General features: G+C 33.0%; 2 protein-coding genes across 2 annotated transcripts; one reads left to right on the forward strand and one right to left on the reverse strand.

Annotated features, from left to right (window-relative positions):
- Nucleotides 1-9,024: 9,024 nt before the first annotated feature.
- LOC139844491 (polygalacturonase At1g48100) lies at nt 9,025-11,786 on the forward strand. The gene is made up of 6 exons (XM_071834715.1): nt 9,025-9,426; nt 9,535-9,702; nt 10,106-10,150; nt 10,264-10,471; nt 10,772-10,853; nt 11,006-11,786. Exons 1-6 carry the CDS (start codon nt 9,025-9,027, stop codon nt 11,508-11,510), a joined length of 1,410 nt encoding a protein of 469 aa, XP_071690816.1. The 3' UTR covers nt 11,511-11,786.
- Nucleotides 11,787-13,528: 1,742 nt separating this feature from the next.
- LOC139844493 (probable inactive DNA (cytosine-5)-methyltransferase DRM3) lies at nt 13,529-19,099 on the reverse strand. Its single transcript, XM_071834716.1, has 12 exons — nt 18,960-19,099; nt 17,941-18,002; nt 17,739-17,846; nt 17,324-17,420; nt 17,127-17,173; nt 16,926-17,021; nt 16,643-16,753; nt 16,414-16,513; nt 16,142-16,239; nt 15,743-15,842; nt 15,535-15,614; nt 13,529-15,153 (listed from the first exon to the last, which is right to left on the reverse strand). The coding sequence occupies exons 2-12, from the start codon at nt 17,941-17,943 to the stop codon at nt 13,783-13,785; spliced, it is 2,211 nt and encodes a 736-aa protein (XP_071690817.1). The 5' UTR covers nt 17,944-18,002; nt 18,960-19,099; the 3' UTR covers nt 13,529-13,782.
- Between the last annotated feature and the right edge of the window lie 7,280 nt (nt 19,100-26,379).

A 26,379-nucleotide genomic window follows, 5' to 3' on the forward strand; every position in this document is an offset into this window, starting at 1 on the left:
GCAAGAAGCAAAGGCATTCGGTAGTTTGACAAGCTAACAAACACATGATCATACCTAAAAGAAAACGAAGAGGAGAAATTACTCAGCTCATTCATCCCATTTTTATTTAAGTATACCCTAATTTATTTTTGAATTTAATATAAGTTAAATGAATGTCAATTAAGCTGATATTTAAATCACGTTTGACTAAAATATTTTGTCAATAAAATGAGAGTAAATTGACACTTTAACAATTTTTAATAGTTATTTTATACAAGTAAATAATAATTACTATATTAACCATTAGACAAAAATGATAAATAGTACCAGGGACAGTTTCATTTTTTTACCTACTTTTCTGTAGTAACAGAATCACTGTAGCCCGTTAGCACTGTAGCAATGGTACTTCTAGCAATTTTTTTTTTTTTTTTTTTGTTTCCTTTATATTTTTCTCTACCCTTTATAACAATTTTTTTTTATTTTTTCTTTTTTGGTTTCCTTTATATTTTTCTCCACAAAATAACGATTTAATTGCGTTAAATTTTTAAAAGTCAACAATTCCATAGCGAAACGCGGAGATGCACGTATATTGTTAATTTAAAATAACATTTAAATATTTGATGAGTTATACATTTTAGTTCGACTCGACTTGCGCTTCAACGACATCATCGTTAGCCACGAAATAATTTACAAACTAAATGTATTAAAATACTTCGAAAACCGAACCCCCGGCTCGAATCGAGGGTTCGGCAACTAGTTATTTTCTAAAACAATACTACAAAGAATGATGAACAGTATAAAAGCCAACGACTATAGCATACAGTGGCGACTCCACACTATAAGCAGTGGGGTCTCGTGACCCCGCTAGTCCGGAAATTTTTTTAACGAATTACTCTTCAGATTATACAGGACACCACTAAATTTTACTACAGGACCCCATATAATATTAGGATTTGTGGTTTTTTTGGAGGTAAACAACCGCTAAAGTACCCTTCAATTATATTTAGCTGGAAAAAAAAAATTAGGACCCCATTGCGTTATAATCCTGGATTCGCCACTGATAGCATATAAGCTGCCAGCTTTGTGGACAACTCAAGGCGACTATCCGCTTCATGAACAGATCGAAGTCATCGCATGTAACTTTTCTTGACCGTGAAGGATCTATATTTTACAATTTTACTTTTACCTTTTATTTATTTTTTAGTTTAAGTGCATAAAATAAAATACAAAATTTTACCTATTATGAAAGGGGGATGATTCTCACACACACTTTTTTGATCCTTACACACCAATTGAGTATTATTAGAAGAGTAAAAGGTTAAAATAGGTGTATGAGGATCAAAAAAGTGTGTGTGAGAATCATCCCCCATTATGAAAAGTTGATAGTTATTATAGAGTAATCTTTGGATTAGTTAAAAAAATACCGAACCACGGGAGGGAGTATTAATTAAGAATATATGATGATATGTGTAGGCCGGGTATGTAGCTAGTTTTGGGGATGGAAGGTATATCACCCGTGATTGGATTTATTCCAAATTAAAGCCCGCTTCCGTCGTTGGACCCTACTCAATGTTTCACCTTCTTTCTTAGCCACAAGGGAATTAAACAAAACAACAACAAACTATCACGAGTAACACTCTTCTATTTTCTATTTTTTTTTCTTTTTTTCCTTTCATTATAATTATAATTATAATATAATTAGAAAAAAAATCGATCACACGTTGCTGCGGTTGTATTCAACGCGCGATCGAATTTGGATATATGTTGTTTGGTACCCAATATATCTAATAGGTTGAGTTGTTTGTTGTACGTGTATGTATATGTATGAAATATAGCCCGAAATATTTACTGCTTTTTAACGATGTGCGTTTCGCGCGTAGTTAGTCCTGTTGTGTTCGTTAGTTTTTTTCGAGTTGAACGGTGATTTCGGAAAAATTTAACTCGCAACGAGCGAGAAGATAAGGCCCGTTAAAAATTCGGGTGAAATTAGTTTCTTTTATTTTAATAAAATTATATATTTACGCTTTCTACCCCTGAAAAAGTGTAAAGTTGAGGGACCATTGTGAATTACAATTACAATTACAATTATTGTATTAATTTATCTTATAATAATAATCATTATCATCATTATCGTTGTTATTGTAAATTATAAATTATTACGAGCATAAGTATAATTAATTAATTGTCCATACATACTAAACGTCGCCCGACTGTCATTTAAGTTTAGTAATTGTCCTTTTATACTTGTGTTCACACCATGTTTTTGATCTTCTTCTACCAACTAACTTCCCCCTTTTCATTTCATTTATTTTTTTAAATAAACATTTCTTGTTTTCTTTTTCTATTGTTTAATTTTATCAATTCAATAAACTATATGTTTGCGATATATAATATAAGTATGTATTATTTTAAGTGGGTATTATTTGAATACCCACTTAACTAATCTCGAGACACAACTTGTTTGTAAAGTAGGTTGTGCCATCTAGATTTGTCAAGTGAATATATATATATATATATATATATATATATATATATATATATATATATATATATATAGTTCAGGGATCAAATGAGAACTTTTTTACTCTGAGAATTATGAGAACTAAGTGGCGAACTCAACTTGGTTGTGGTCGAACAAAAGGAAAAACAAAGAGTGGGCAGTTTGATAAAATTAGGGCAACACCTGCTCTCTTATCCCAATTTTCTCTAACCCCCAATTCTTCCAACCCCTAATTTCTCATCTCAATCATCAATTACTAATCTTCATCATCTATATTTGATATTATCAAATGTGTGGGTTTTAAAATTATCCATTGTTTTTCGATCGGTGATACATCGTGTCAAATTAATTGCATCATAGTAGCACTCAGTACTCAATATCTTTATTATTCATAATTATTTATAAATTCAAGAGATTTAATTGTTCAATATTAACTGAACCTGACTATGATTCAAGATTAGATGCATTTGGTGTGCCTTCGACTACAATTGTTCGAACAAAGATTTCTTGATAATTGTGATTTGAAGATGGGTCTGCTAATATTGCAACTCTTGTCCAGTTGTCCAGGTAGGTGATAATTGTGATTATGAAGATGAGTCTCCTACTATTGCATCTATTTTTAATTCTAAAACATTTTTAATAGTAGATTTACATAACTTAATAGAATTTTGAAGTTTTTAGAAAGTGAGTAATTTACAGGACAATGGATACTATTTTTTGAAGATGAAGAATAGATGCAATCTTTTTTGTAGTTTTATGTAATTGTAGAACACGTGATTTTTGATGTAGAACAAGTGAAATTCGAACAAATTTTAAAAATTCGAACATGTTCTACATTTTTCTGTTGTACAATTTCGATTCTACAATTTTCGTTCTACATTTTCAGTAGCTCACTTTTTTGCTCGAATTTCATCGTTTTTGTTCGAATTTCACAATTTTTGCTCGAATTTCACCAAAATTGCTTGAATTTCTTGATTTTTGCTCGCCGCCAATTTTTTTTGCTCGAATTTCACCAAAATTGCTCGAATTTCACCAAAATTGCTCGAATTTCACCAAAATTTGCTCGAATTTCACCAAAATTATTCTAATTGGAGTTCTCAGGTTCTCACACATGTTGAGTTCTCACTGGATCCTCTCCCTATATATATATCGAAAGGATTCACAAAGAACTTATAAATCTATTGCCTTTTTGTTTGAGCTAAAGTATTTTTAAAATATTGCAACGTTATTTGGATATGAAAATTTTACGTAAATAAATCTAACAAACGGATACACTATTCTTATTATTTTTTAAACAATTCGTTCGCAACAACTCGCGACTCTCCGTCCTTGCTTATATCAATATATCCGACATGCCTTCCACTATACGTTACTAAACTATCAACTATCATCATATATATCATGTAAATGTATATTTCTAATGTTAACTCATATTTCTTATACAATAATTTTTAATTATAATTAATTACAACTGGCCATATTATATACGATTAGCTACCATACAAACATGTATGCACAAACACGTAAAATCACAAATATCATCATTTCCACTGTAGACCAAACCGAAAGCTACCCATCCAATTCAATTAATATTATTCTCTGGAGTACTAATTAGAACCTGCTTTAATTTTAAATATTTTACTACTTATTTACAATCTTACTAGTCGTATATACTTTCTTTTCTTTACTTCAAATGAAAATTGTGCTCATGGCTAGCCTAGTTTAGAAATTATATAATTAACACCCATAATTTTGTTTCTTATTATTACGACTAAATTCTAAAGCATATCTTTGAAATCAATAATCTATCAAATCTTACATGGTAATTACTATAACTCGTATAAATTGTGTTTGTCTAACAAACATATGCCTAGCTATAAGGTTCATATAATTGAATACGACAACCTATATATCTAAAAAATGCATTCAATTAACTTTATAGATTTCTTTTAGCATATATTACCATTACCATTACTATTAATTGCATTTGGTTATATTCGTGACATCCAAGAATGAAAGAGTGGAACCGAAGTTCTTTAGATCTATGATAATATATAGATACTCCGTATACATCTTCTACTAGGGTTTATATAAATATTAATTTTGTCGTTTTTGAAATTAATTAATCTACCGTAGAACATTGAGTTGTAGCTCAGCTGGTAGTGGTCTGAATCACTTAGCGAGAGGTCAGGAGTTCGACTCCACTAGAATGCAACATTGCAGTCAATGTTATCCGTGACTTAAAGTATCTACCCAGGTCGCCTTTCGCTTAGTGCGGGGGCAGCGGGGATGGGGTTTTTACCGGTCATGCCCTCGGATTGGTCCGAGTTTCCTTCAGGGCAGTAGTTGGAGCGGGTTATGCAACTACGGGAGATGAACGCGTGGATGGTTAAGTCCCCTGAATGATCTCAAACTGATGTTAAAAAAAAAAACAATTAATCTACCGTAGTATTTGGTTTACAACAATTGTGCATTTGACAAGACTACTTAAATTGTGATGAAATATCAAACAAATTTTTGAGAGGAAAAGAAAGATATGCAACAATTATATGAAATTAAATTTTGTATGGTAAATAATTAATTAATTATGGAGTATGCTCTCCTATGGCTGTCACCATATACGGAAATATACTTACTTTCGATCTTTTTTTTAACGACTTGAGAGGCATCGAATGCTCTCATTTGCACCCACACACGCTAGGTAGGAAACTCCAAGGATCGATCCCGGGTTGCTTAGCAACTAATCGCGAGTCCCGGGTTGCTTGGCAACTAATCGCAGTAAACCTGAAGAAAGGCCCCCTCCTCATAATCGAACCCGGGTTGCTTAGCAACTAATCGCGAGCCCGCCCTACTAAGGCTCGATACCACTCAGTTGGAAGGCCGGTGGTTTACTTTCGATCTTTACTCAATTATCTACACCTATTTATGTGAACGATTAATTTATTAAAATGATGATCGATATTTAATTAAGTTATCAAAATTAATTTGGATTGAATGACAAGATAGTAAAACATGGTGCTTAAATTAAATTACATGTGTAATGTGTAATGTGATAAAGATGATGATATATACTGTCCTAAACACATGTAAATATGTAATGGAGCGAGAATTAAATTAAGTTTATCCACCTACTAAGTTAATTGATCGAGAGGAGAAGAATAAGATCGATTTGATTCGGCACGAGATTTGAGACTAGTAAGTAAGTAGTTTAGCTCACAAGGCCACCAACAGCCATAACTGCAACCATATGTATGTACAGTATATGTATATACGTAGTATTAATATATGTAAGATGTAAGATACTAGTAGCTAACTAGCTAAAACACAAATGCTGAAAGACTGAAAAAGTTACAGATATATGCCAAGCGCAAACCTTCAGAATCACCCACCCACACATTTCATTTATACAATACAAATACACATACACACATCATCATCATTATTATTATTATTATTATTATTATTATTATTATAATAAAAAAAACTTAAAAGTTTTAAAACTTACAAAAAATTAGTAGGAAGCCTAGAGACAATCTGGACCCCCACACCTCTAGCAATAGCAAAACCTATCCTAGTAAAAATATGAGCAGCAGCACCGACACTAATATCTTGCGCCATCGAACTCTTCTGAACCCGCTTTAGCAAAGAAACAGCCTCCTTCTCTAATTCCCCCAGGGAAGAAAATGAGAAAGGAATGAAACCATAACCAATCGCCTGACAGCTAGATTCGTACTTGACCCGCTTCCGACGAGCCGCATCAACCACAGCACGTCCAGGGACAAAGTCAGAAAGCCCAGACTGCGTCAAAGGAGAAGACCCTGTCAAGTCAACACAAACATCGCGACCACAATCCCAGGAATAAAGTAACACATCAGCAGGTCTGAGGGCCCTGTCGTTCCCTCCAGACAACCCAATGTCAACCTCCTTTCTCGCTGAAATCCCAGATCGATAACAAACATCAACAAGGGAATCCCGAACAATATTATGTCGATGCTTAATACCCACCATACCAGCACAAGACACGGCGTGATCCCCGAAAATATCCCCAGTAAAAACCCTTGAACAGGCAGAGCATGCCGTCGAGATAGAGAACAAAGGAACACCTAACCGGTAGCACAACACACATCGGTAAGTCTTTGCGTTCATCGTCTGACCCAACCCCAAAATAGGGACTGCACTTAGCCAAGCAGATGTGTGATCACCCTGCTGTGATTTCCATAAGGCCGATTGTCGGGGAGATAACGAAAAAGTGAATTCTGCAGAAGCGGTAACCTTTGTGAAATTATTATTATTATTATTATTATTATTATTATTATTATTATTATTATTATTATTATTATTATTATTATTATTATTATTATTATAATTATAATTGTTAATTGTAGGTATAATATTCTTTATAATTATACTTTAACTTTTAACCTTGTGTTTTACCTGAAGTGGTAGTGACTGACAATCTTTATTAGAGTTCAGGAGTTCGACTCTTAGAAATTATACAACATTGTACACAAAGTTATCCTCTGACATTGAAATCCACCCAAGGTTGCCTTTCGCACATTGCGTTGCGGGGCAACGGGGAGGGTGGTTGTACCGGCCATGCCCTGGGATTGGCCCGGTGTGTTTCTTTCGGGGCAGCAATTAGGGACGGATTATACAACTGCAGAAGATAATCGCTTGGGTGGTTTAGTCCCTTTAGGTGATCCGAAACTGATGTTCAATAAAAAAAAAAGTAAAAAAATAAATTATAGTTATAACTTTTATATATGATCTAGAAGTAACAATTATCATCCGATCAAGTGAATATTCACCTTATTCACTCACATCTATATTTAATATTAAAATACTATAATGATAACATCATAAATAGTAATTTTCTTTCATTGAAAAAAATCAAAAAGAAAATAGAAAAGAATCTAACCCAATTGAATGACATCATAAATCAATTTAATTTACAATTAAAATTTAATCTTTATAATTAATTATGATTAAGATAACACCCACATGATCATATGTACAAACTTTAAAACAAATTATACAATCTTCTACAAAACACACAATGAACAAATGTAAAAATTTTAAAACATAGTATACAACCTTCATATAATAATTGTATTTTAATTTTTTAAAAAATTTCAACAGACATTTTCTATTAGTAATAATTATTATTAAAAATATAAATACTCAATTTTTAAGCAAACTTTATTATTATTATTATTATTATAAATTATAATTATAATTATTATTATTATTATATTAATATTTAAATATGGATTCTCTTTACGGGATTAATTACGTTACATATGTATGCGAAAATACATGTCTCTATATGTTTGTAAAAACAACGACAAGTTTCTTAGTCAGAATCCGTGGTTTTACGGGTCATTAAACTAAACGACTTTAGCATTTACATTCACTTAATTCCTAAAACATATCATTAAACTGATTCGTTTAACTAAACCCGTGGTTCCACGGGTCATTTCACTAGTAAGAGTGGATTGACGAATTAAATGAATAATGATATGAATATGAATATGAATGTTGATGACTAGTGTATCGATGGAAATTTATCATCCATTAATTCATCCTTTATCATAAAAAAGATGCATATCATACATATACCTATATTAGTACTAATCTCGTGTTGCTTATTTAATACAATCGTGCTTTTCAAAAAATATATATATATATATATATTTTCAAAAAAAAAAAAAAAAAAATATATATATATATATATATATATATATATATATATATATTAAATTGTAGATATATATACATTTACGTGCCCATCTTTGTGGGTATTTATTCATATTTATTATATTAGAATATATTAACATAAAACTTTGATTGGTTAATTAACTTTAATTTTTGAAATTGGAGATTGAAATCAGCTTTCTATAATAAGAGATAGATGCATATATGGTTTTTTTATGAAAAATTATATTATTTATATTTATTTATTATTATTATTATTTTTTTACGAGGAACCCCACTATGTGCCAGAGCACATTGGCCCCCCACCGCAGGTAAACCCCGGGTAAACGTCAAGCCAACCCTCCACCGCTACCGGGTAAAGCATCCTCCAGCTTTGGTCATTAAATGCGGGCACCCCTTGGAGTTGAACCCGAGACCTCCACCTTCATGGGAAGTGTTGGTGGCCACCCAGGCTAGGCCTGGATGGTTATATTTATTTATTATGAGTACGTAATTAAAATGGAGACTGAAAAAGAGCAGCGCAAAGAGAGGTAGAGGGTAGCCACATGTTACAACTTTGGCACTGAAAGACAAACCAACGTTGAGTTGACACGTGTCTCTTGTTAATTTATGCATGTTTATGGATGTATCTCTATCTCTGTTCTCTATCTGTGTATATATATGCTCAATCACAGGTGCATTACCTAAAAGACACTCTTATACCCACCTTCAATTCTCAACTGTTAACTCCTTAACTTCCATTTTCAACTTTTTTATGGAAAACTAATTTAGGGGAATTGTTACAAAGATTTCAATCAATCAATTCAATTAGTTATATTAGTTGAAAGATAATGAAGTTCTTTAATAATGGCATATTATTGTTACTGGTAGTTTTATGGTCAATGACCATGAATCATAATAATGTGGAAGGAAGATTTCATTTCCACAAAAAGTCAAAGAAAGGTTCAAGTTCACCCATTTCACCACCTTCTGTACCTTCTGACCCGGTTTCAGCTCCGACTTACCCGGGTGGCGATGATAATTCAGAAGACGACCCGTTGCCATGTGTTTTTAATGTGAAGGATTATGGTGCGATTGGAGACGGATCGACAGACGATACGCCTGCTTTCGTAGCTGCTTGGAAAGATGCTTGTGCAGTTGAATCAGCAACTGTTTTAGTACCCTCTGGTTGCACTTTCATGATTACTTCTACTATTTTCTCTGGACCTTGTCAACCAGGTCTTGTTTTTCAAGTAAGCTAGCTACATTTTAATTAGTCTTCACATAATTTATATATGAATATGGACTATATAGTCTATTTGTATGTAATTTGATGAGTATATTTTGCTTAAAAAATGTAGGTAGACGGTGTCCTAACGCCGCCTGCAGGACCAAACTGTTGGCCAAAGAAAGATAGCAACAAGCAATGGCTAGTGTTCTACAGACTTGATAACATGAGTTTGAGTGGAACTGGTACCATTGATGGCTATGGCCAAGACTGGTGGGACCTCCCCTGCAAGCCTCATCGGGTAATTTATTATTCTTCTTCTAACTACGCAGCTTTTTACAGACACTAAACGGGTAAACCGATAAGTTTTTTCCTGTTAGGCTACCCGGGTAGGATGGGTAGGGTAGTATTTTTTACTCAATAGTAGACGGTTTAACCAGGTTATTTTTTTTTGAACGGCAAGATTGCATCAGGTTTAACCAAGTTATTACGTGACAGTTTTCGACCCGTTCCCTGGTCACCCCAATATTAATGCTTTTAATGATATTTAAGACACAAAAAGTATCTGACATATTAATTCCAATTTGAAAGTTGATGTTGGACTATTGAGAAAATGAATTTTTCTTTTATTTATTTATATTTTATATTTATATTTATATTATATATATAATGGACGCTCACAAGCTTAAGTAATGTGATTTCAGGGTCCCAATGGTTCAACATTGCCAGGACCATGTGACAGCCCTACAGTAAGTACAAGTATTTAATCACAAGCATCAATAGTATACTAGTCAATTTTCAAGAAAAGTTAAAAATTCATGTATCTAATAATGTAATTACATTAAATTTATACACATGTCAGTTGATTAGATTCTTTATGAGCTCAAATTTGGCGTTGAGTGGACTAAGGATCCAAAACAGTCCTATGTTTCACGTGAAATTTGATGGATGTGATGGGGTACTCATCGATAAAGTCTCGATTTCGTCTCCTAAACTCAGCCCCAACACCGACGGTATCCATATTGAGAACACCAAGTCTGTGGGCATCTACAATTCCATGATAAGCAACGGTAATTAGTACATATACATACAACTAAGCCAGTAATATTTTCACTCATGCTTTCGATAAATCAACTATTATCATTCATTAAGTACTTGTACAGTACAAGTACTTACTGGTGGATTTATCAAAAGCATGAACGGAAATATTACCAGCAAGTATGTATGATATATATTTCTTTCTTTTATTTTTTTCCCACGTACGATAATAATTTATTTTTTTTTTATTTTATTTTATTTTTTTTTTTCCACGTACGATAATAATAATAGCATAAAATTAAAAACAATAAGAATTTATTTCAACCCTACAGGGGATGATTGCATTTCAATTGGACCTGGTTGTGTGGATGTTAATATAGAGGGTGTGACTTGTGGGCCCAGTCACGGAATCAGGTATGTTTCTGTTATTACAATTTGTGAAGCATTGCTCATTGAAAAAAAAATTGTTTTAACTTTTAGCACACTCTTAAAACGTAAACTGAATCGATGAACACCCCTAATATCAACATTTACATGTGTAATAACGAATATATAATTGCGCGCAGCATTGGGAGCCTAGGGGTGCACAACTCAGAGGCGTGTGTTTCTAACATTACGGTAAAGAACGTAATGATACACGATTCTGACAACGGAGTTAGAATCAAAACATGGCAGGGTGGGGCCGGGTCGGTAACAGGGATCACTTTCGAGAACATTCAAATGGAGAATGTAAGAAACTGCGCTATCATAGACCAATATTACTGCGCAAACAAGAACTGCGCAAACCAAACATCAGCTGTTTATGTACGAGACGTCTCTTACAGAAACATAAAAGGGACGTACGATGTTCGTAGTCCACCTATACATTTTGCTTGCAGTGACACAGTGGCTTGTACCAACATAACCATGTCCGAGGTTGAATTATTGCCTTTTGAAGGTGTACTAGTGGATGATCCGTTTTGTTGGAACGCGTATGGGGTCCAGCAGACTCTTACAATACCTCCGATTGATTGTTTACAAGATGGTATGCCACAATCAGTATCTGACAAATTTGTCTACGGCTGCAACTAAATCGACTATATATTGTCATTTTAAAGGCTTGGTAATATTTCAAATACTTTAGATGATGACATATCAATATCTATCGGTTGAGTTAGTTAGTTAGTTAATTAATACTGTATAGAATTGTGAAGTGAATGTGTGAATCTTCATCACACTTGAATTAGCTGGTATTGATCTGGTGATCCTTATAAGGTTTGGTTACCGTATTGCGTGATGAGGTTTATTAGGGTGTCATTTTTTCTTACCATTATCGACCTCTTGTATCGGTTACTTATTATTATTATTAATTAAGCAAAGATTGTGTACTTGGAAATATTTCTTATATAAGGACTGTGGTTCTCTTACTTTGAATTTATGTGCATGTTCGCCAACTCAAAATACAAACTTTTGTACAATTCTATTCTATACACGAGTAAACAAAATAACCCAATTTTTGGCACCTAATATTCTAATGATTGTATTAAATTAGAAGAATTTACACCTAATATCATATCACGTTCTTATAATAACATATATACACATTCTTAGTGATAAACAATACGGAGTACAAGTTAAGGAGGAAATTCTGTTTTATCAAAGCTAAAGAGGATAACTTTTAGGTTAAAAATGAGTTGGACAAAAAACTTTTCAAAATTTCAAGATAAACCGGTCGCATCCACTGTGAAGTATTTAAATATCGATGGATCACGCTACAAATTTTTGATGATTCAATGAATCTTTCGTGAGCGAAACAGAGGAAAGCCAAGACATCTTTTGTCACATGTAACCTTTTATCTTTTCCGCAAACAAATCAATCGATGTCATTGTTCTTTTATCACACTTTTTTCCTTCTAATTTTTTTTAAGGGTGATATCGACATCGAATGCTCTCATTTGTCACCGACACAAGCGTTAGGAGGATACACAAATCACGACGATGTTGATAGTACCATCGAAGGTTGGGAAAACCCCCCCAGAGACCTTCCCAAATCGCATTGATGTTGGCAGTACCATCAAAGGTTGGGAGTTACCTCTGCTTAGAGTGAAAATTGAAGAATTGAAGCTAGATTGGCAATACCCAAGTTAAATCTCACCCTCTACCACTCAAGCCAGGCTTCGTTATTTATCTTATCATTAATTAATAAATATTGCAAACACCGTTAGATTTTTCATTTTTTCCCCTGTTTCTTGCTTTCCAAAAGTGGTGATACATGTCAAAGTATTTGCCATATTTCACTATATTTTATTTTACTTAAACAAACGTATAAAATAAAAAAATAATAAAAAAATTGAAAAAAATGAAAAAAAATCGTTTCCTTTGTATTGTTTACCTCTTATTAATTAGTGATGCGACGGCCCAAGTCCGATTGTGTAGATGGACTCTGTCCGTAGTGTTAGTTTAGGATTTTAAGGTTACCTTGTATCACTAATTATATTATACCTATATCTAAATGATAAAGTGGAAATGAATAGTGCTTCATCCCAACTTAACCCCTTAACTTCTTTCACTTTATCTAAACTTAACCCCTTAACTTTCATTAACATACAAATCGAACCCTCCACTTTTTACGTATATTTTTCCCAAAATTTCACAAGCTTAACCCCCTTACTTTTATTAAAATACAAATCGAACCCCCACTTTACTAACTTTTTTTTTTGTTTTTTACTAATATTCAGTTTTCACAAACTTAACCCCCTAACTTTTATTAAAATACAAATCGAACCCCCACTTTATACGTACAGTTTTTTCAAATTTCACAAACTTAACCCACTACCTTTTATTAAAATACAAATCGAACCCCCACTTTACTAACTTTTTTTTTTAAATAAAAACCCGAACGCTAAAAGCAGCAACTTTCACAAAAGGAACAACCCTTTAATGTTATGTCGAAATTTTTTTTTTTTACAAAATAGATCAAGACTTTTTTTTTACTCGCATTCAAAACAGAGCCCCCGGCGCGAAACGAGGGCTCCACAACTAGTTAACCTCTAATAAGGAAAACAGTAGCCTATTGAATAGTCAACAACACCTATAAAACACAGGTTCACCAAAGATAACTGCCATAACTATTGACAACTTCCACATGAAAACACCACCTAATTGCATCTTAAAACATATACGCAATCAAAATACTACTGTGTCTAGTTAAATGCTAATGAAAGCAAACATCACAAAAAAAAGTTTAACTAAATAGGATTTTGCTAAGCTTGATCAATAGCTTATGTTAGTTTCATCCCACTAAGATCATCATAAGTAACCACATTAACCATGACAGATTAAAGTTTGAAAAACATTAGGCAACTCACCCGGTCTTTATTGCACTTCGAACTCGTTGCAGAACACGCACGAACTCGTAAAACATGGAGAAGTCCAAACCTGCATACTGTTCAGTTTCTACAGCAGCCATACCAACACTTTTAGGCGAGTACGCATACGGGTTTTGACACACGATAAAATCAAAAACACCATATTTCTTAATCAAACTTCCAAGAGTCGAACTCGATAACTTTTGAATTGTTGCGATCTGAACCAACTCCCCTGTCTGATCAGACTTATCCCACCATTGCTTCAATATCTTGCGCTTCGTTTCTGAAGGTTCAACAGAAACAACTACCTTCAACCGAATCCCGAGCCGGTTCAACGTGATTTCAGCACCCCCAACTCCACTGTATATCGATAGCACGTTTAATCCTTCAGGAAACATCGACTTTAAAACAGACAAGTGATATCCTAACGCGTCGGTTTGAAACGAGTGCTTGAGGTAATGCAACCGTTCGCCTAAACTCAACCCGTCTGCTTGAGTGTGGTGCAACGGGTACCCAAGGATCCTTTCCAGTGACTCGGGTTCGATCGGTGCTAATTGATTACGGCCCACCCACATAAGACTCAACGTTCGACATTGGTGAAGGATGTCATTTTGTTGTTCAACAGATAGTAGCCCGTTCGAGTTGACCAGCATATTTCTAAGCCTATCGCATAGTTGCGAAATTCCGATAGTTTGGGAATTGATACAACTCAGTTGTTTTCTTGTATCCCATGACGGCCAATACTTTTTCGTATTTGGTATCGTGTCTTCGATCGTCATCGACGGTTTCGGCAGAATGTAGAATCGGTTTTCAGTTGGAAGATTATGTATGTAACCTTCTTTCCTACTTAAGGCTGAGAAATACTGAGTGTTGACAATTTCAGGCTTAATTGCATACAAGAACTGAGATATTTTAACCCACGAATCACTCGATAAGTTCATAACGTTACCGTAGAAAAATAACGGAGCTTTAGCTACCATTTGGTCCACACTGCTACATGAAACGGGTTGGGTCAGTTTAGGCGTATTAATTTGGGCCATACGTTTTGCCTTGTACTTTTGCTGTCTCTGTAAAACTGTAGAACTCGCAGGAGATTTCGATATGGTTCGTGATCGTCCAGAATAGCTATTCAAGTCGTCAAACTCTGGTTTAGGTTTTTGTAAATTAATAAAGTCATCAACATGTTCTTGCTTTGGTTGTTTTTCTTTATTGTCAACAGCGTCCAGGTCAGCAAACTGAGTAGAAGCAGCAGCCTGACTAGTTTCTTCTTCGGTTCTTAATGCTAAATTAGTATAAAAACTGGCATCCAACACTCTATCTGTCCCCGTACTTGAAGAATTATCTTTATTTCCAACCGTCCACGGATCCTGCGAAGTCAAAAAAGTCAAAACCATGCTAAATTTATCAGCAAAAGTCATCAACATTGAGGTGGTCCCACCGTCCCATATCTATTGGCCCCGACAAAAACCAGACAGTTTAAGAAAAAATGACTGTCACATTTACTCAACTTTCCAGTTTTATTAGCCCTTAGTTTTTATCCACTTTTTTGTTTTACATGCATAAAGCAAGGCCATAAAAAACTTGACCTTGTGTTTCTTATCTATTTATGGAAATGGAGAATTAATTTGGGACAACCCAAAAAATAAATATGGAACGGAAGGAGTAGTTTCCATATATTATACATGGTCACAAAATAAAATAAAAAATAAAAGATGAGGGGAAGGAAGTAAAATATAAAAAGAAAAAACCTCTTCTGTCTTGACACTTGGGCCACCCATTCGATCACAAACAATTGCGTCAGCAAGTTCTGATATGGAAACTTCGGAACCTGATACAAAGATAAATCAAATGTTAAAAATCTTTTAAAGAAAAAGAGCTAATTTTCAACTGATACTTATATTCTGGAACAAATATCCAACTTGAGTAAAAGGTGAAATACTGAGAAGATATACTCACCGTATTTCTCAATGGCTGCAGAAATTTCCTGTTCGGTGAAACCTATTTCAAGCAATCTAAGTGTCTTGTCCATGGTCCCAAACAAGGTTTCAGTCGCATCCTGTTAAATTAAAGCTGAATTAGTGTTGAAGTAAACAACATGACTTGTATAGATGTTTACTGATAAACCAGAGAGCCATGCAACAACAACCATCACACAAGCAGTGTTGTGTGAATCGGCGATTAATCGGTTAGTGTCCGATCTGATATTAAAATTGGTCAACGGGGATTAACCCGTCAAAGTAGCGATTAATCGGTCAATATAGGATTAACCGGTTAACATCGGGTAAGTATTAATATGTCAAAGTCAAACTTAGTTAACATCCGATTATCCCGGATTTGACGGAAGTTCAAAAAGACCTGATTCTTCGTTTCATGGTTCTTGTTTGAATCATCAGCACTAGCCATTTGAGCAGCAAAGATAAAATCTACGAGTTCGTTAACAGGAGCATTTTCACCTATCAAGAATTATAGAAGATACAGGTCAGATTTCAATTACGAAGTTACATACCAGATGAATAATTTTGTTACACAAATAGAAAAAACGAGCCAACGGTTCTCAACCAAATCATCTTTGAGAAAATAATTTGTTATGCATGTCTTTCAAGTTAAAATTATATAAGTTGCAATACCAATTTTGCTAAATGCAAACTCAACTTCCTCCATAGTGAAGTTCATCATTAGCAAGGATGCCTTTTTGTCATCAACAACGTCGCAACTATCATCTGGGTCCTAAATAGATTGAAATAAAAAAATACAGACTAAATGTTACGACCCCAAAGCAAAATTGACAAAAAAATAAAACAAAATCAGCTAAATAAAACACTACGCTGATAACACAACATAGCAACCAATACTTACCTCTTTTAATGGTATGTTTGTGTTTGTATTACTTCGACTGCTAATATCCTTGTCATCACCAAATAAGCAATCCAGAGAATCATCTGATTCTGAACGTGATATTAAGACAGCCTGTTGAATTCACACAAAAATGTCAGTTTCATTCATCTAAACGTAAGTCTATATACATAAGTCTGCATCTTCCAAACTAAAGAATTCATAATGTCTAGACTTTTTCGAATAGGCGTTTCCGTTTTGATATTACAAGTACCAATGTATCCTAATCTAAGGTGGCGGTGTGTACCTTCCGTTTTCCACTACCTTGAGCTAACTCCTCGCCTTTTTTGGAAACTGTGCTATTAGCAGGCCGCATTGATGTAGTCTTTGACGTTTGTAAGACCTGTTTAAATACGAAAACATTATTCAGTTCCTATTCTCGAACTCTTGAGGATATAAAAGACTAAACATTGTGCCAAACGATATGACTAAGACAAGAGTTACTTACAGAATATGCAAAGAGAGACTCCAACAATATATCCATATTGTCCTCCCCTGCATTACCAAAATAAAATTATAACGTCACATAAAATTATATATGCAAAAATCATATGGTTCTGAAAAAAATAAGAACTTAGAAAAAGAACTTTTATGACAATAATTCAGACTCAAATCCCATAAAGATCCATATCTTGCTGAATGTACCATTTTTTCTGATAGCTTTGTCGATCAGATCCAGTGAAAATCCCATTCCTAGAAGAATTGATCTTACATTGCTTCCAGATGAGCTTGCACCACTGTCCTGAAAATACATGTGTTACTCATGTGTGAGAAGATTAGGTTGACAAATTATACGATTACATACTTGTACCAACTTTTTAAGATTATAAATTATTTAAATTTATATATTACGCAAATAGTAGCATAGATATGAATGTTGTTTACTTTTGAGCCATCATGGACTCAAGTCACATATTAACAATATTGATCGTAGACAATCTACACATAAACTTTAAGCATCAATGTGACACACCAAAGACTAAAAGCATACAAAATACAATAATAAAAATATAGGAGTAACAACCAAAATGTAAACACTAGCCTACAAAAAAAGACATACCCCAACATGGCCCGAGTACATGTTCTCGCGCAGAAAGCCATCTGCCTGTGCTACAACCTCTGGTTTATACTCATTTTCTTCACTGTCTGACAGATTAGTTATTTCATACTGCATCACAATTAAAACAACAAATAATTTACGATAAAACAGAAATCACTGATTGGTTCATAAGAAGTGAGGCCTAATAGATAAAATACTGTACCATCTTGGTAAAAAAGGAAGCTTAAAATACAGGCTCTCAAATGACCTCCAGTTTACAAATATCTGCAAAAGCAGGACGGAAAACGTAAGGCGTAGTTATAAGAGCAATCTATAGCTTTGTATGATAAAATAATATGAATTCTGAACTAAAGACTGAGCCTTTCAAAATTACTAATCAGGTAAGATATTTTTATTGAATATTATTATTTCATGACCTTTCTAAAATAAAACATAAGATACGATAAAATTATTCTATTGTAAAGGTAGAAGAATCGTCAAAAAATAGCCTAGTACTTGAACATAAAAACTTCATTGGCAACATATATTGGGATGGCCACGAAAAACGGTAGTAAACGGTCACGGATTCCACTAGCGAATCTACTTACATGGGTGCGGGGTCCTATAAACCCACTAAAATTTTATCATGTACTTTTCAAATTGTATAGGACACCACTAAATTTAGCTATAAAACCCCATGTACTTTTAGGATTAATGGTTTTTTAGACACTAAAGTACCTTTCAAATATAATTAACTTATGAAATTATTTTTTGGACCACAGTAAGGTTTCATTTTGGATTCATCGCTGCAGATAACCCGGTTAGACCGCATGCATCCTACTTAAACAGGTAGACAAGGAAATAAAGACTCCATTCTTTGTTTAAATAGTTCTAGAAAATTTACTGTAGCCAAAAATAATCATTAATACTTAATAATAATATATTACTTATATATATTACGGAGTATATTTTATGTTATTAATCGTTCCGTAATATTCTTCAAAATGAAATAGAATACAGAACTAATGCATTAGAAGAAAAAAATTAAATTCTACAGCTTAACAAAAATTGAAACCGTAAAGAAACAATGTTGTTGTCTTTCTAGGTTGCTCATGGATTAATTAGGTAGCTTACAAAAACCCTTATTTAGGATTTCAAACCCCACACCAAATGGTGAAATTGAAAGATGAACATAAACAAATATGATTAGGGTTTGTAATTGATTAAAGCATATATATGTACCTTGATCGTCGGAGCTATGACTGGACTGTAACGGAGGGTTTGTCTTGAGTTGAGTTCAGCACGTGCGTAACTGATTTGGGGGATGGAAGTCTTTGAAACATAAAAAGTACGGAGGTTTTTACTTTTTATTTTTGGCTGTTTCACGGCTCGGCCAAATAAAAAATAAGAATAAATAAATACATAAATAAAGCTTTTATCGAGTAGTGATTTTAGTGTCTGACAAATATTTTAATTAATTGAGATTTACTTGAAAGAAATGGTGGGGTATTGTTGTGATTTCACATTTGCTTGGGTGTTCCGTCCTCCTTCAAACTAGCTTTTGAGAGCGAGTTCTACACTTGAATTTATGGCTAGTTTCGGGCACTCTTCTGATACGTTCCGAGTTTGTCCGTGGAACTTCTTCGAATTAGTAGTAATTCTGAAAATTCGTAACAATTGATATCAACCCATCTTTCAAGTCCGGGTACCTCTGAGTAGTGGCTAATGGAGTTGTGGTTTGGACCCAAAGAAGAGTGCCAACCGTAACCAACATAGTCGTGACCAACAAGATCACATAGTGGTGGCATGGACACGAAGAGAGGGTGCCAACGGTAACCAATATAGCCGTGACCAACGAGGATGTTGGTTCTTATGAGTGGGGTATTGTTATGATTCCATAGGCTAGGTATGGGACTAGTGGGTGACTTATAAGTATGAGTGTTCCTTCCTCCTTCAAGCGCTTTTAGAAGTGAGTTCCACATTTAAGTTTATGACTAGTTCCGGACACTCCCCCAATACATTCCGGGTTTGTCTCTGAAACTTCTTCGAATTAGTAGTAATTCTAGAAGTTTGTAAGAGATTAATAATTTAAGAATTTCTCATTGTAGTTAAGAGAGTGATTTTATATGGGCTCAAATTTCCTTTTTAAGTTTTATGAATAAATAAATTTAAAGATTATGACATATTATACTCATCACATGTTTTTTCTTCAGAAAATCAAAATCCCTTTTTAAGTTTTTTTTTTTTTTATCTTACTCATAAGGTTATTAAAAGATTAAGTTATATTATACGTCGTATAATTATAATAACCCCAGATTTGAAATATGCTTTTTATTTACATGTTTTAGAATTTCGAGATTAAATGTGTCAAACTCATAAGATTTTATGTGTTTAGTCTTTAAGACAGACACTCATATGTTACCATTTGAAGCATCGCATTTCTTTTTATACATACGAATAAGAATCAGGTAAAAAAAACATTATATATGTTATAATATGAGTACAAAAAGTCAAATGGATGATAAATTTTAGTCAACTTTGTATAGCTTGCATAGTAATATTTTACACTATAAATAGGCATGTATGGTAGCCATTTAATTGTGTACCATTTCTCTTGAAATATCAATATCAATATTTCTTCTCTCTTTGTTCTTATATATTGTTACATATTTAAGTAGTTAATAGGTCACTAAAGGTAGTTATAAGCCTACTGAATTATAAAACGTTATCAGCACGAAGTGCTCCGTATAATCAAGGTTTATCTAAGCAAGCACACGTCACTAATCAAGGTAAGAAATAATCTAACTTTTATTAACTTCACTAACATTTATATTTATGTTATTTAAGTTATATATGGTCGGTTATACCGCTATAATTCTGTAATCTAACTTTTATTAACTTCACTAACATTTATATTTATGTTATTTAAGTTATATATGGTCGGTTATACCGCCTGAATTATATTTCTGTAATCTAACTTTTATTAACTTCACTAACATTTATATTTATGTTATTTAAGTTATATATGGTCGGTTATACCGCCTGAATTATATTTTCTGTAATCTAACTCTTATTAACTTCACTAACATTTATATTTATGTTAATAAGACCTCATGATTGTACGCAACACGTCATTTGACAACACGGTACTTTATGTACGCAACACGTCATTTGACAATACGGTACCATGGGTCGAGATTAATTCTGATCAATACGAATACGATGGGGTCTTTATATGTTATCTAACATTTATGATTACTTATGCAATTAATCATTATTTATTTCATGCATACTAATGTTTATTCTTAAATTTATAATCTTAAAAGTTAAAATAAGAAAAAGTAGTTTGTATTTTTATTAAAAGTAAATCTTAAAAGTTAAAATAAGAAAAAGTAGTTTATATTTTTATTAAAAGTAAATCTTAAAAGTTAAAATAAAAAAAAAAGTAGTTTGTATTTTTATTAAAAGTAAATCTTAAAAGTTAAAATAAGAAAAGTAGTTTGTATTTTTATTAAAAGTAAATCTTAAAAGTTAAAATAAGAAAAAGTAGTTTGTATTTTTATTAAAAGTAAATCTTAAAAGTTAAAATAAGAAAAAGTAGTTTGTATTTTTATTAAAAGTAAATCTTAAAAGTTAAAATAAGAAAAAAAGTAGTTTGTATTTTTATTAAAAGTAAATCTTAAAAGTTAAAATAAGAAAAGTAGTTTGTATTTTTATTAAAAGTAAATCTTAAAAGTTAAAATAAGAAAAAGTAGTTTGTATTTTTATTAAAAGTAAATCTTAAAAGTTAAAATAAGAAAAAGTAGTTTGTATTTTTATTAAAAGTAAATCTTAAAAGTTAAAATAAGAAAAAGTAGTTTGTATTTTTATTAAAAGTAAATCTTAAAAGTTAAAATAAGAAAAATATATTATAATAATATATATTATAACTTAATATATATTATAATAATATTATTAATAATATAATATGAACCTATATTCTATCATTCCCTTATGGTTTTATTATTTGTAATCATACCATTATTCCTTTGTTTGCTACTTATGAATTTAAAATGATTCTAATTTCATTTTATTATTTGTCTATGAATAGTAGTTGATTATGATTATGATTTATGTTATTCATTTTTTTTTATAATAGAAAATGTCGAATTTGAAAAGGCTTAAATTTGCTCCTTTAGAATCAAGTGGGAACAACTACTTAACATGAGTTATGAATGTAGAAAAACATCTCGAATCAATCGGTATTTTAGAAACCCTGAATGAAAATAACAATTGTTTCGAACAAGAGAAAGCAATAGCAAGTATTTTTCTTAGCAAACATATTGACGAGTCCTTAGAATATACATATTATATGATCGAAGATCCAAGTGTATTATGGAAAATACTCAAAGATAGATACGATATTAATTATCAAGAAATAACGGTGATCCATGAAAGAATAAAATTGAAGATGTTAGTTGTAACAAACCAACTTTTTCCGTTACTTTAGTTAACTGTCCGTTAGTTAGTTAATGGAACTTACGTGAATTTTTTTTTTTTTGTATTTAAAGAAATTAAATGCGTACTTGACCCTTAGTGGATTACTTGAATTAATATGTTATATTAATTAGTAAACTTAATTCGGTTGACGAATTAAACTAGAAACGACAAGATTAAAGTTAATCGCCTAGAAAACTTTTCAGTAACGGAACTCAGAAAAACGATAGAATAATTATTGTTAATAATTATTGAACTTACGAAAGAAATTTAATTTATTATTTACTTAATGAATTAAACACGGTGATTTTGTTTCAACGACTAGTTAACGTTCCGGAGATTCGGTACGGTTAACGGCACTCGAAACGAACCACGCGCGAACGAGCTTTTACACAAAATGAGCCCGAGACCCAAGCCCGAGACCACATGGCCATGACCTCATACCTCATCATCCTTGGTCCCATGAGTAGCCAATGCATGTTGACTATTAGTTTAGGCACATGTTTGTTGACTATTGATTTTTAGGCCCATGTTTGTTGACTTTTGATTTTAGGCACTAAATAACTAGTTAGATAATCCTCTTATTCCATCCTAACTATGAAAAATGCAGCTCATTCCTCATCCCTCTCTCTTTCTTCACATCAAACACACACACACACACAAATCAACCATCAAACTTGCTTGTTTGCTCTTACTCGTTTGATCAATCTTGCTCCGATCGTCGTTCTCTACGCGTGCGTATCATTAATTTTGTGATCAAAGGTATAATTACATAAACCCTTATCTTTAAAATCTGATTTTTGTTAAAGTTTCATGGATTAGGTTGTCTATTGCTCAAGTCTTGATGTTTGATGAATACTAGATGCGATAAATTGCTCGTTTTAATTGATTAATGCGAAAACCGAATTGTTTATTGCATGTACAGTAAATTTTGACTTTTTAAATGTATGATATTATGTGATATTCAGAATCCTTGCGAAAAACTATTGATTTTAGGCTTTGGATTCGCTTAATTTCGTTTCCGAATGATCAAGTTATGTCCATTTGAAATTAACGTTGTGTTTTTGTTGTGTAATCCGAAATCTGGGTTTGATAGACCACGAATTGGCTTGTGAAATTAATACCACTGGATAGTTAATTTAAAAACACACAATTTACACTAGGATATCATGTCGTTTACTTATGTATAACCTGAGATATGCTCGATTTAGTGAAAAAGTTGATTTATACAGCACTTGCATGAAAACAGCCTTGTATGATAAAATGTGTTAACTTTTGGATTTAAAGCTTTGCATATTTGAAATGTACACAAAAAGTACTTCATCTTTCATGTAGATATCATAGGCTAATTGTATCTATATCTTCGGTTAATCGCGTACGAATGTGACTAGCGAAACTAGAATCGAATATGTAAATTGCTCTCTGTTTTATACTCTGTTGATTATGTTTATTGAATGAACATGTAAGCTTCTGGAATATGAATTTTAACATGATATGTGACTTATTGTTAGTTTATTTCAATCTCTGAAACCTTATGCATTGGGCACAATAGAGCCATACTTTATGTAAATTCTGATTTGAGCTGAAAAACTGAATGTTCAACTTGCATGAATAAACTGTACAAATTGGCTAAACCAAAATTGCTTGATTTTTGATATGTGTTAGTATAACTTTTCCTTGAACCATGGCCACTGGTCTTGTATCAATTGCATGTCCCTAACTCCGGTTATAGCCAAAACGAAATCAGTGCGCGGTCAGAAACTGACTTGGCAAACCATAAATGTATCCCTTCTGATTCCTAACTTTTAATTATCGTATGAGACCCTGACCAGACTTTTTGGAATCAATTTTGAGTATACTTATGATCTGGAGTTTTCCATGTTTGCATGAATTTTGTACTATGAGATAATATGCTAAGTTTGCTACATGTAATGAACTTTGTGCACAACGATAAACTGAAATTGTGAAATTGACCATGTATGACATAAAACGTGTTGTTTGACTTAGGTTTGACATGTTGACCAACATTTGACATGAACCTACTGATGTTGACTTTGGTTGACTACTTTGACCAAGTTTGACTTTCGGTTTGACTTCGGTTGACTTTGTTTGACTTGCATGAATTAGTTGATTGTATGCTGACTTCTACTTTGAAACGCGTCGATTCGAGCAATAAAACAACTTATACTATGAAACCACACTTGTTTAAGACATATTTATTGACCAACCTAAATACATATACTTAGGTTGCATTACTCGGCTATAAACCATACAAGTAAATTGTCCACTTTTCAATCCGAGCTTTATTCAAAGGTGAGTCTACAGTCCCGCTTTTTACATGTTTTCAGGGATGAGAATACACGCTGTTATACTTATATTATCAAATGCTTTTTGTATTGACACGAGTACTATATCTGCATATTGAGTTTGTACACAAAGCCTCTAGCTTGAATACTTTAAATACCATCGGTGTAGGCACAATTTAGATGGACGGATCCGTTAGGTTGACAACCTCACCCGCTATAAAAACTGTGGTGCATTTATTTTGAACATAATATATTCGTACAAGTGTATAACATTTTTATGAGGTAAAAGCGGTTATAGTGGATTCTATACTCGGGTCATTGCTAGTATTCAGGTGCTCATAGATTATGCAAACGTTTCGCAACTTGGAGTTGTACTTGTAAAATCTCGTGGTCAAGGAATTTAAAATATTTTCTGATAACTGTTTTCAGATACTATACAACGTTATTTAAAACTGTGGTTTACGAACAAATGAGATAAAACTTGACATGGTATTGTCTACGAATATTTGAAACTTGACATGGTATTGTCTACAAATGATTAAAACTTGACATGGTCATGTCAACAAACTTTTGAAATGGGACACGGTGTTGTCTACAAACTTTTAACGTTAAAAATGGTGGTCTTCCACTAATAAACATCTTAGAAATGTTATTTTTTAAACATACTGTATTGTTTACTTAAAACCTGTAGATTCACTCAACATTGTTGTTGATCCGTTTTGCGTGTTTTATTCTCAGGTATTAATTGCTTCCGCTGTAGAATATTGCTGTTACGTAGAAGTCAAGCCAAGCATTGGGACCAGAGTTAACATTCCGTTAAAGGGATTTTTGACGGGGTGTTACAGTTTGGTATCAGAGCTTTGGCTATAGGGAACTAGGATGCATTAGTGTGTCTAACGGTAGGGCGCATTAGTTGGTCTAGTCTATAGCCGTGTGTCTTGGATGACTTTTATACACCATACTTGCACTGTTTGTGTCACTATGCTATATGTAGTGCAACACAATACATCACATACATATACACACTGTACCCATATGATATGGACTTGAATTAAAAACTATACTACGAATCGCATACGTACATGCGACGCGAGATTTAACAGAATTAAGTCGACTACGCTATCTTAAACTTATGGAGTAATGTCGTATGGAAATATGAGATAGCGTAATGTAATGACCGGGATTACATTACGGTAACTCATATAGAAGTTCCGACATCGCAAAATAAGGAATTGGGAATGAGTCAAGTAGGTTACTTGGATAAATACCATTTATAACATAAACCGTTTAATTTCAAATATGAGTAGAAATTTACATTGTACGATTTAATTGTTATTATAACCTATAAGGAGCGTGTAATCACATCACAATTCGTCACTACCCGACACTGTCCGTCATCCCTGATTTCTACTTGGCACTATGAAGACACTGCCTGGACATACTCATCATCTTATACCACTACTCCTTGCTATTTTTCGTTACTTACTACTACTCAACGCTGCCTCTCACTACTAGTCGCGACCGATCACTACTTCTCACTGCTTATCATTTTTGATCCACCGACATCTTACTGCAATTATTGCGTAAATGGAGTATAGACAAATCATATCTTATCATATCTATCCAATAGACTTTGTCTAAACATGTGACGATCGCTCCAAATCCATATGGACGAACACGTCATTCATTGATTTCATTGCGAGGTATTTGACCTCTATATGATACGTTTTATAAACATTGCATTCTTTTGAAAAGGCATACCATAAATGAATATTTAAATCAAAGGTTTTTGACATCTGATGATTTCTACATATAGACAATCACCATAAATAATAGTTTACAATAGTACTTCCGTTGACAATGCAGTCAAAATAAGATAC

This window comes from Rutidosis leptorrhynchoides, chromosome 4 (assembly GCF_046630445.1).
Source record: "Rutidosis leptorrhynchoides isolate AG116_Rl617_1_P2 chromosome 4, CSIRO_AGI_Rlap_v1, whole genome shotgun sequence".
Taxonomy (NCBI): domain Eukaryota; kingdom Viridiplantae; phylum Streptophyta; class Magnoliopsida; order Asterales; family Asteraceae; genus Rutidosis; species Rutidosis leptorrhynchoides.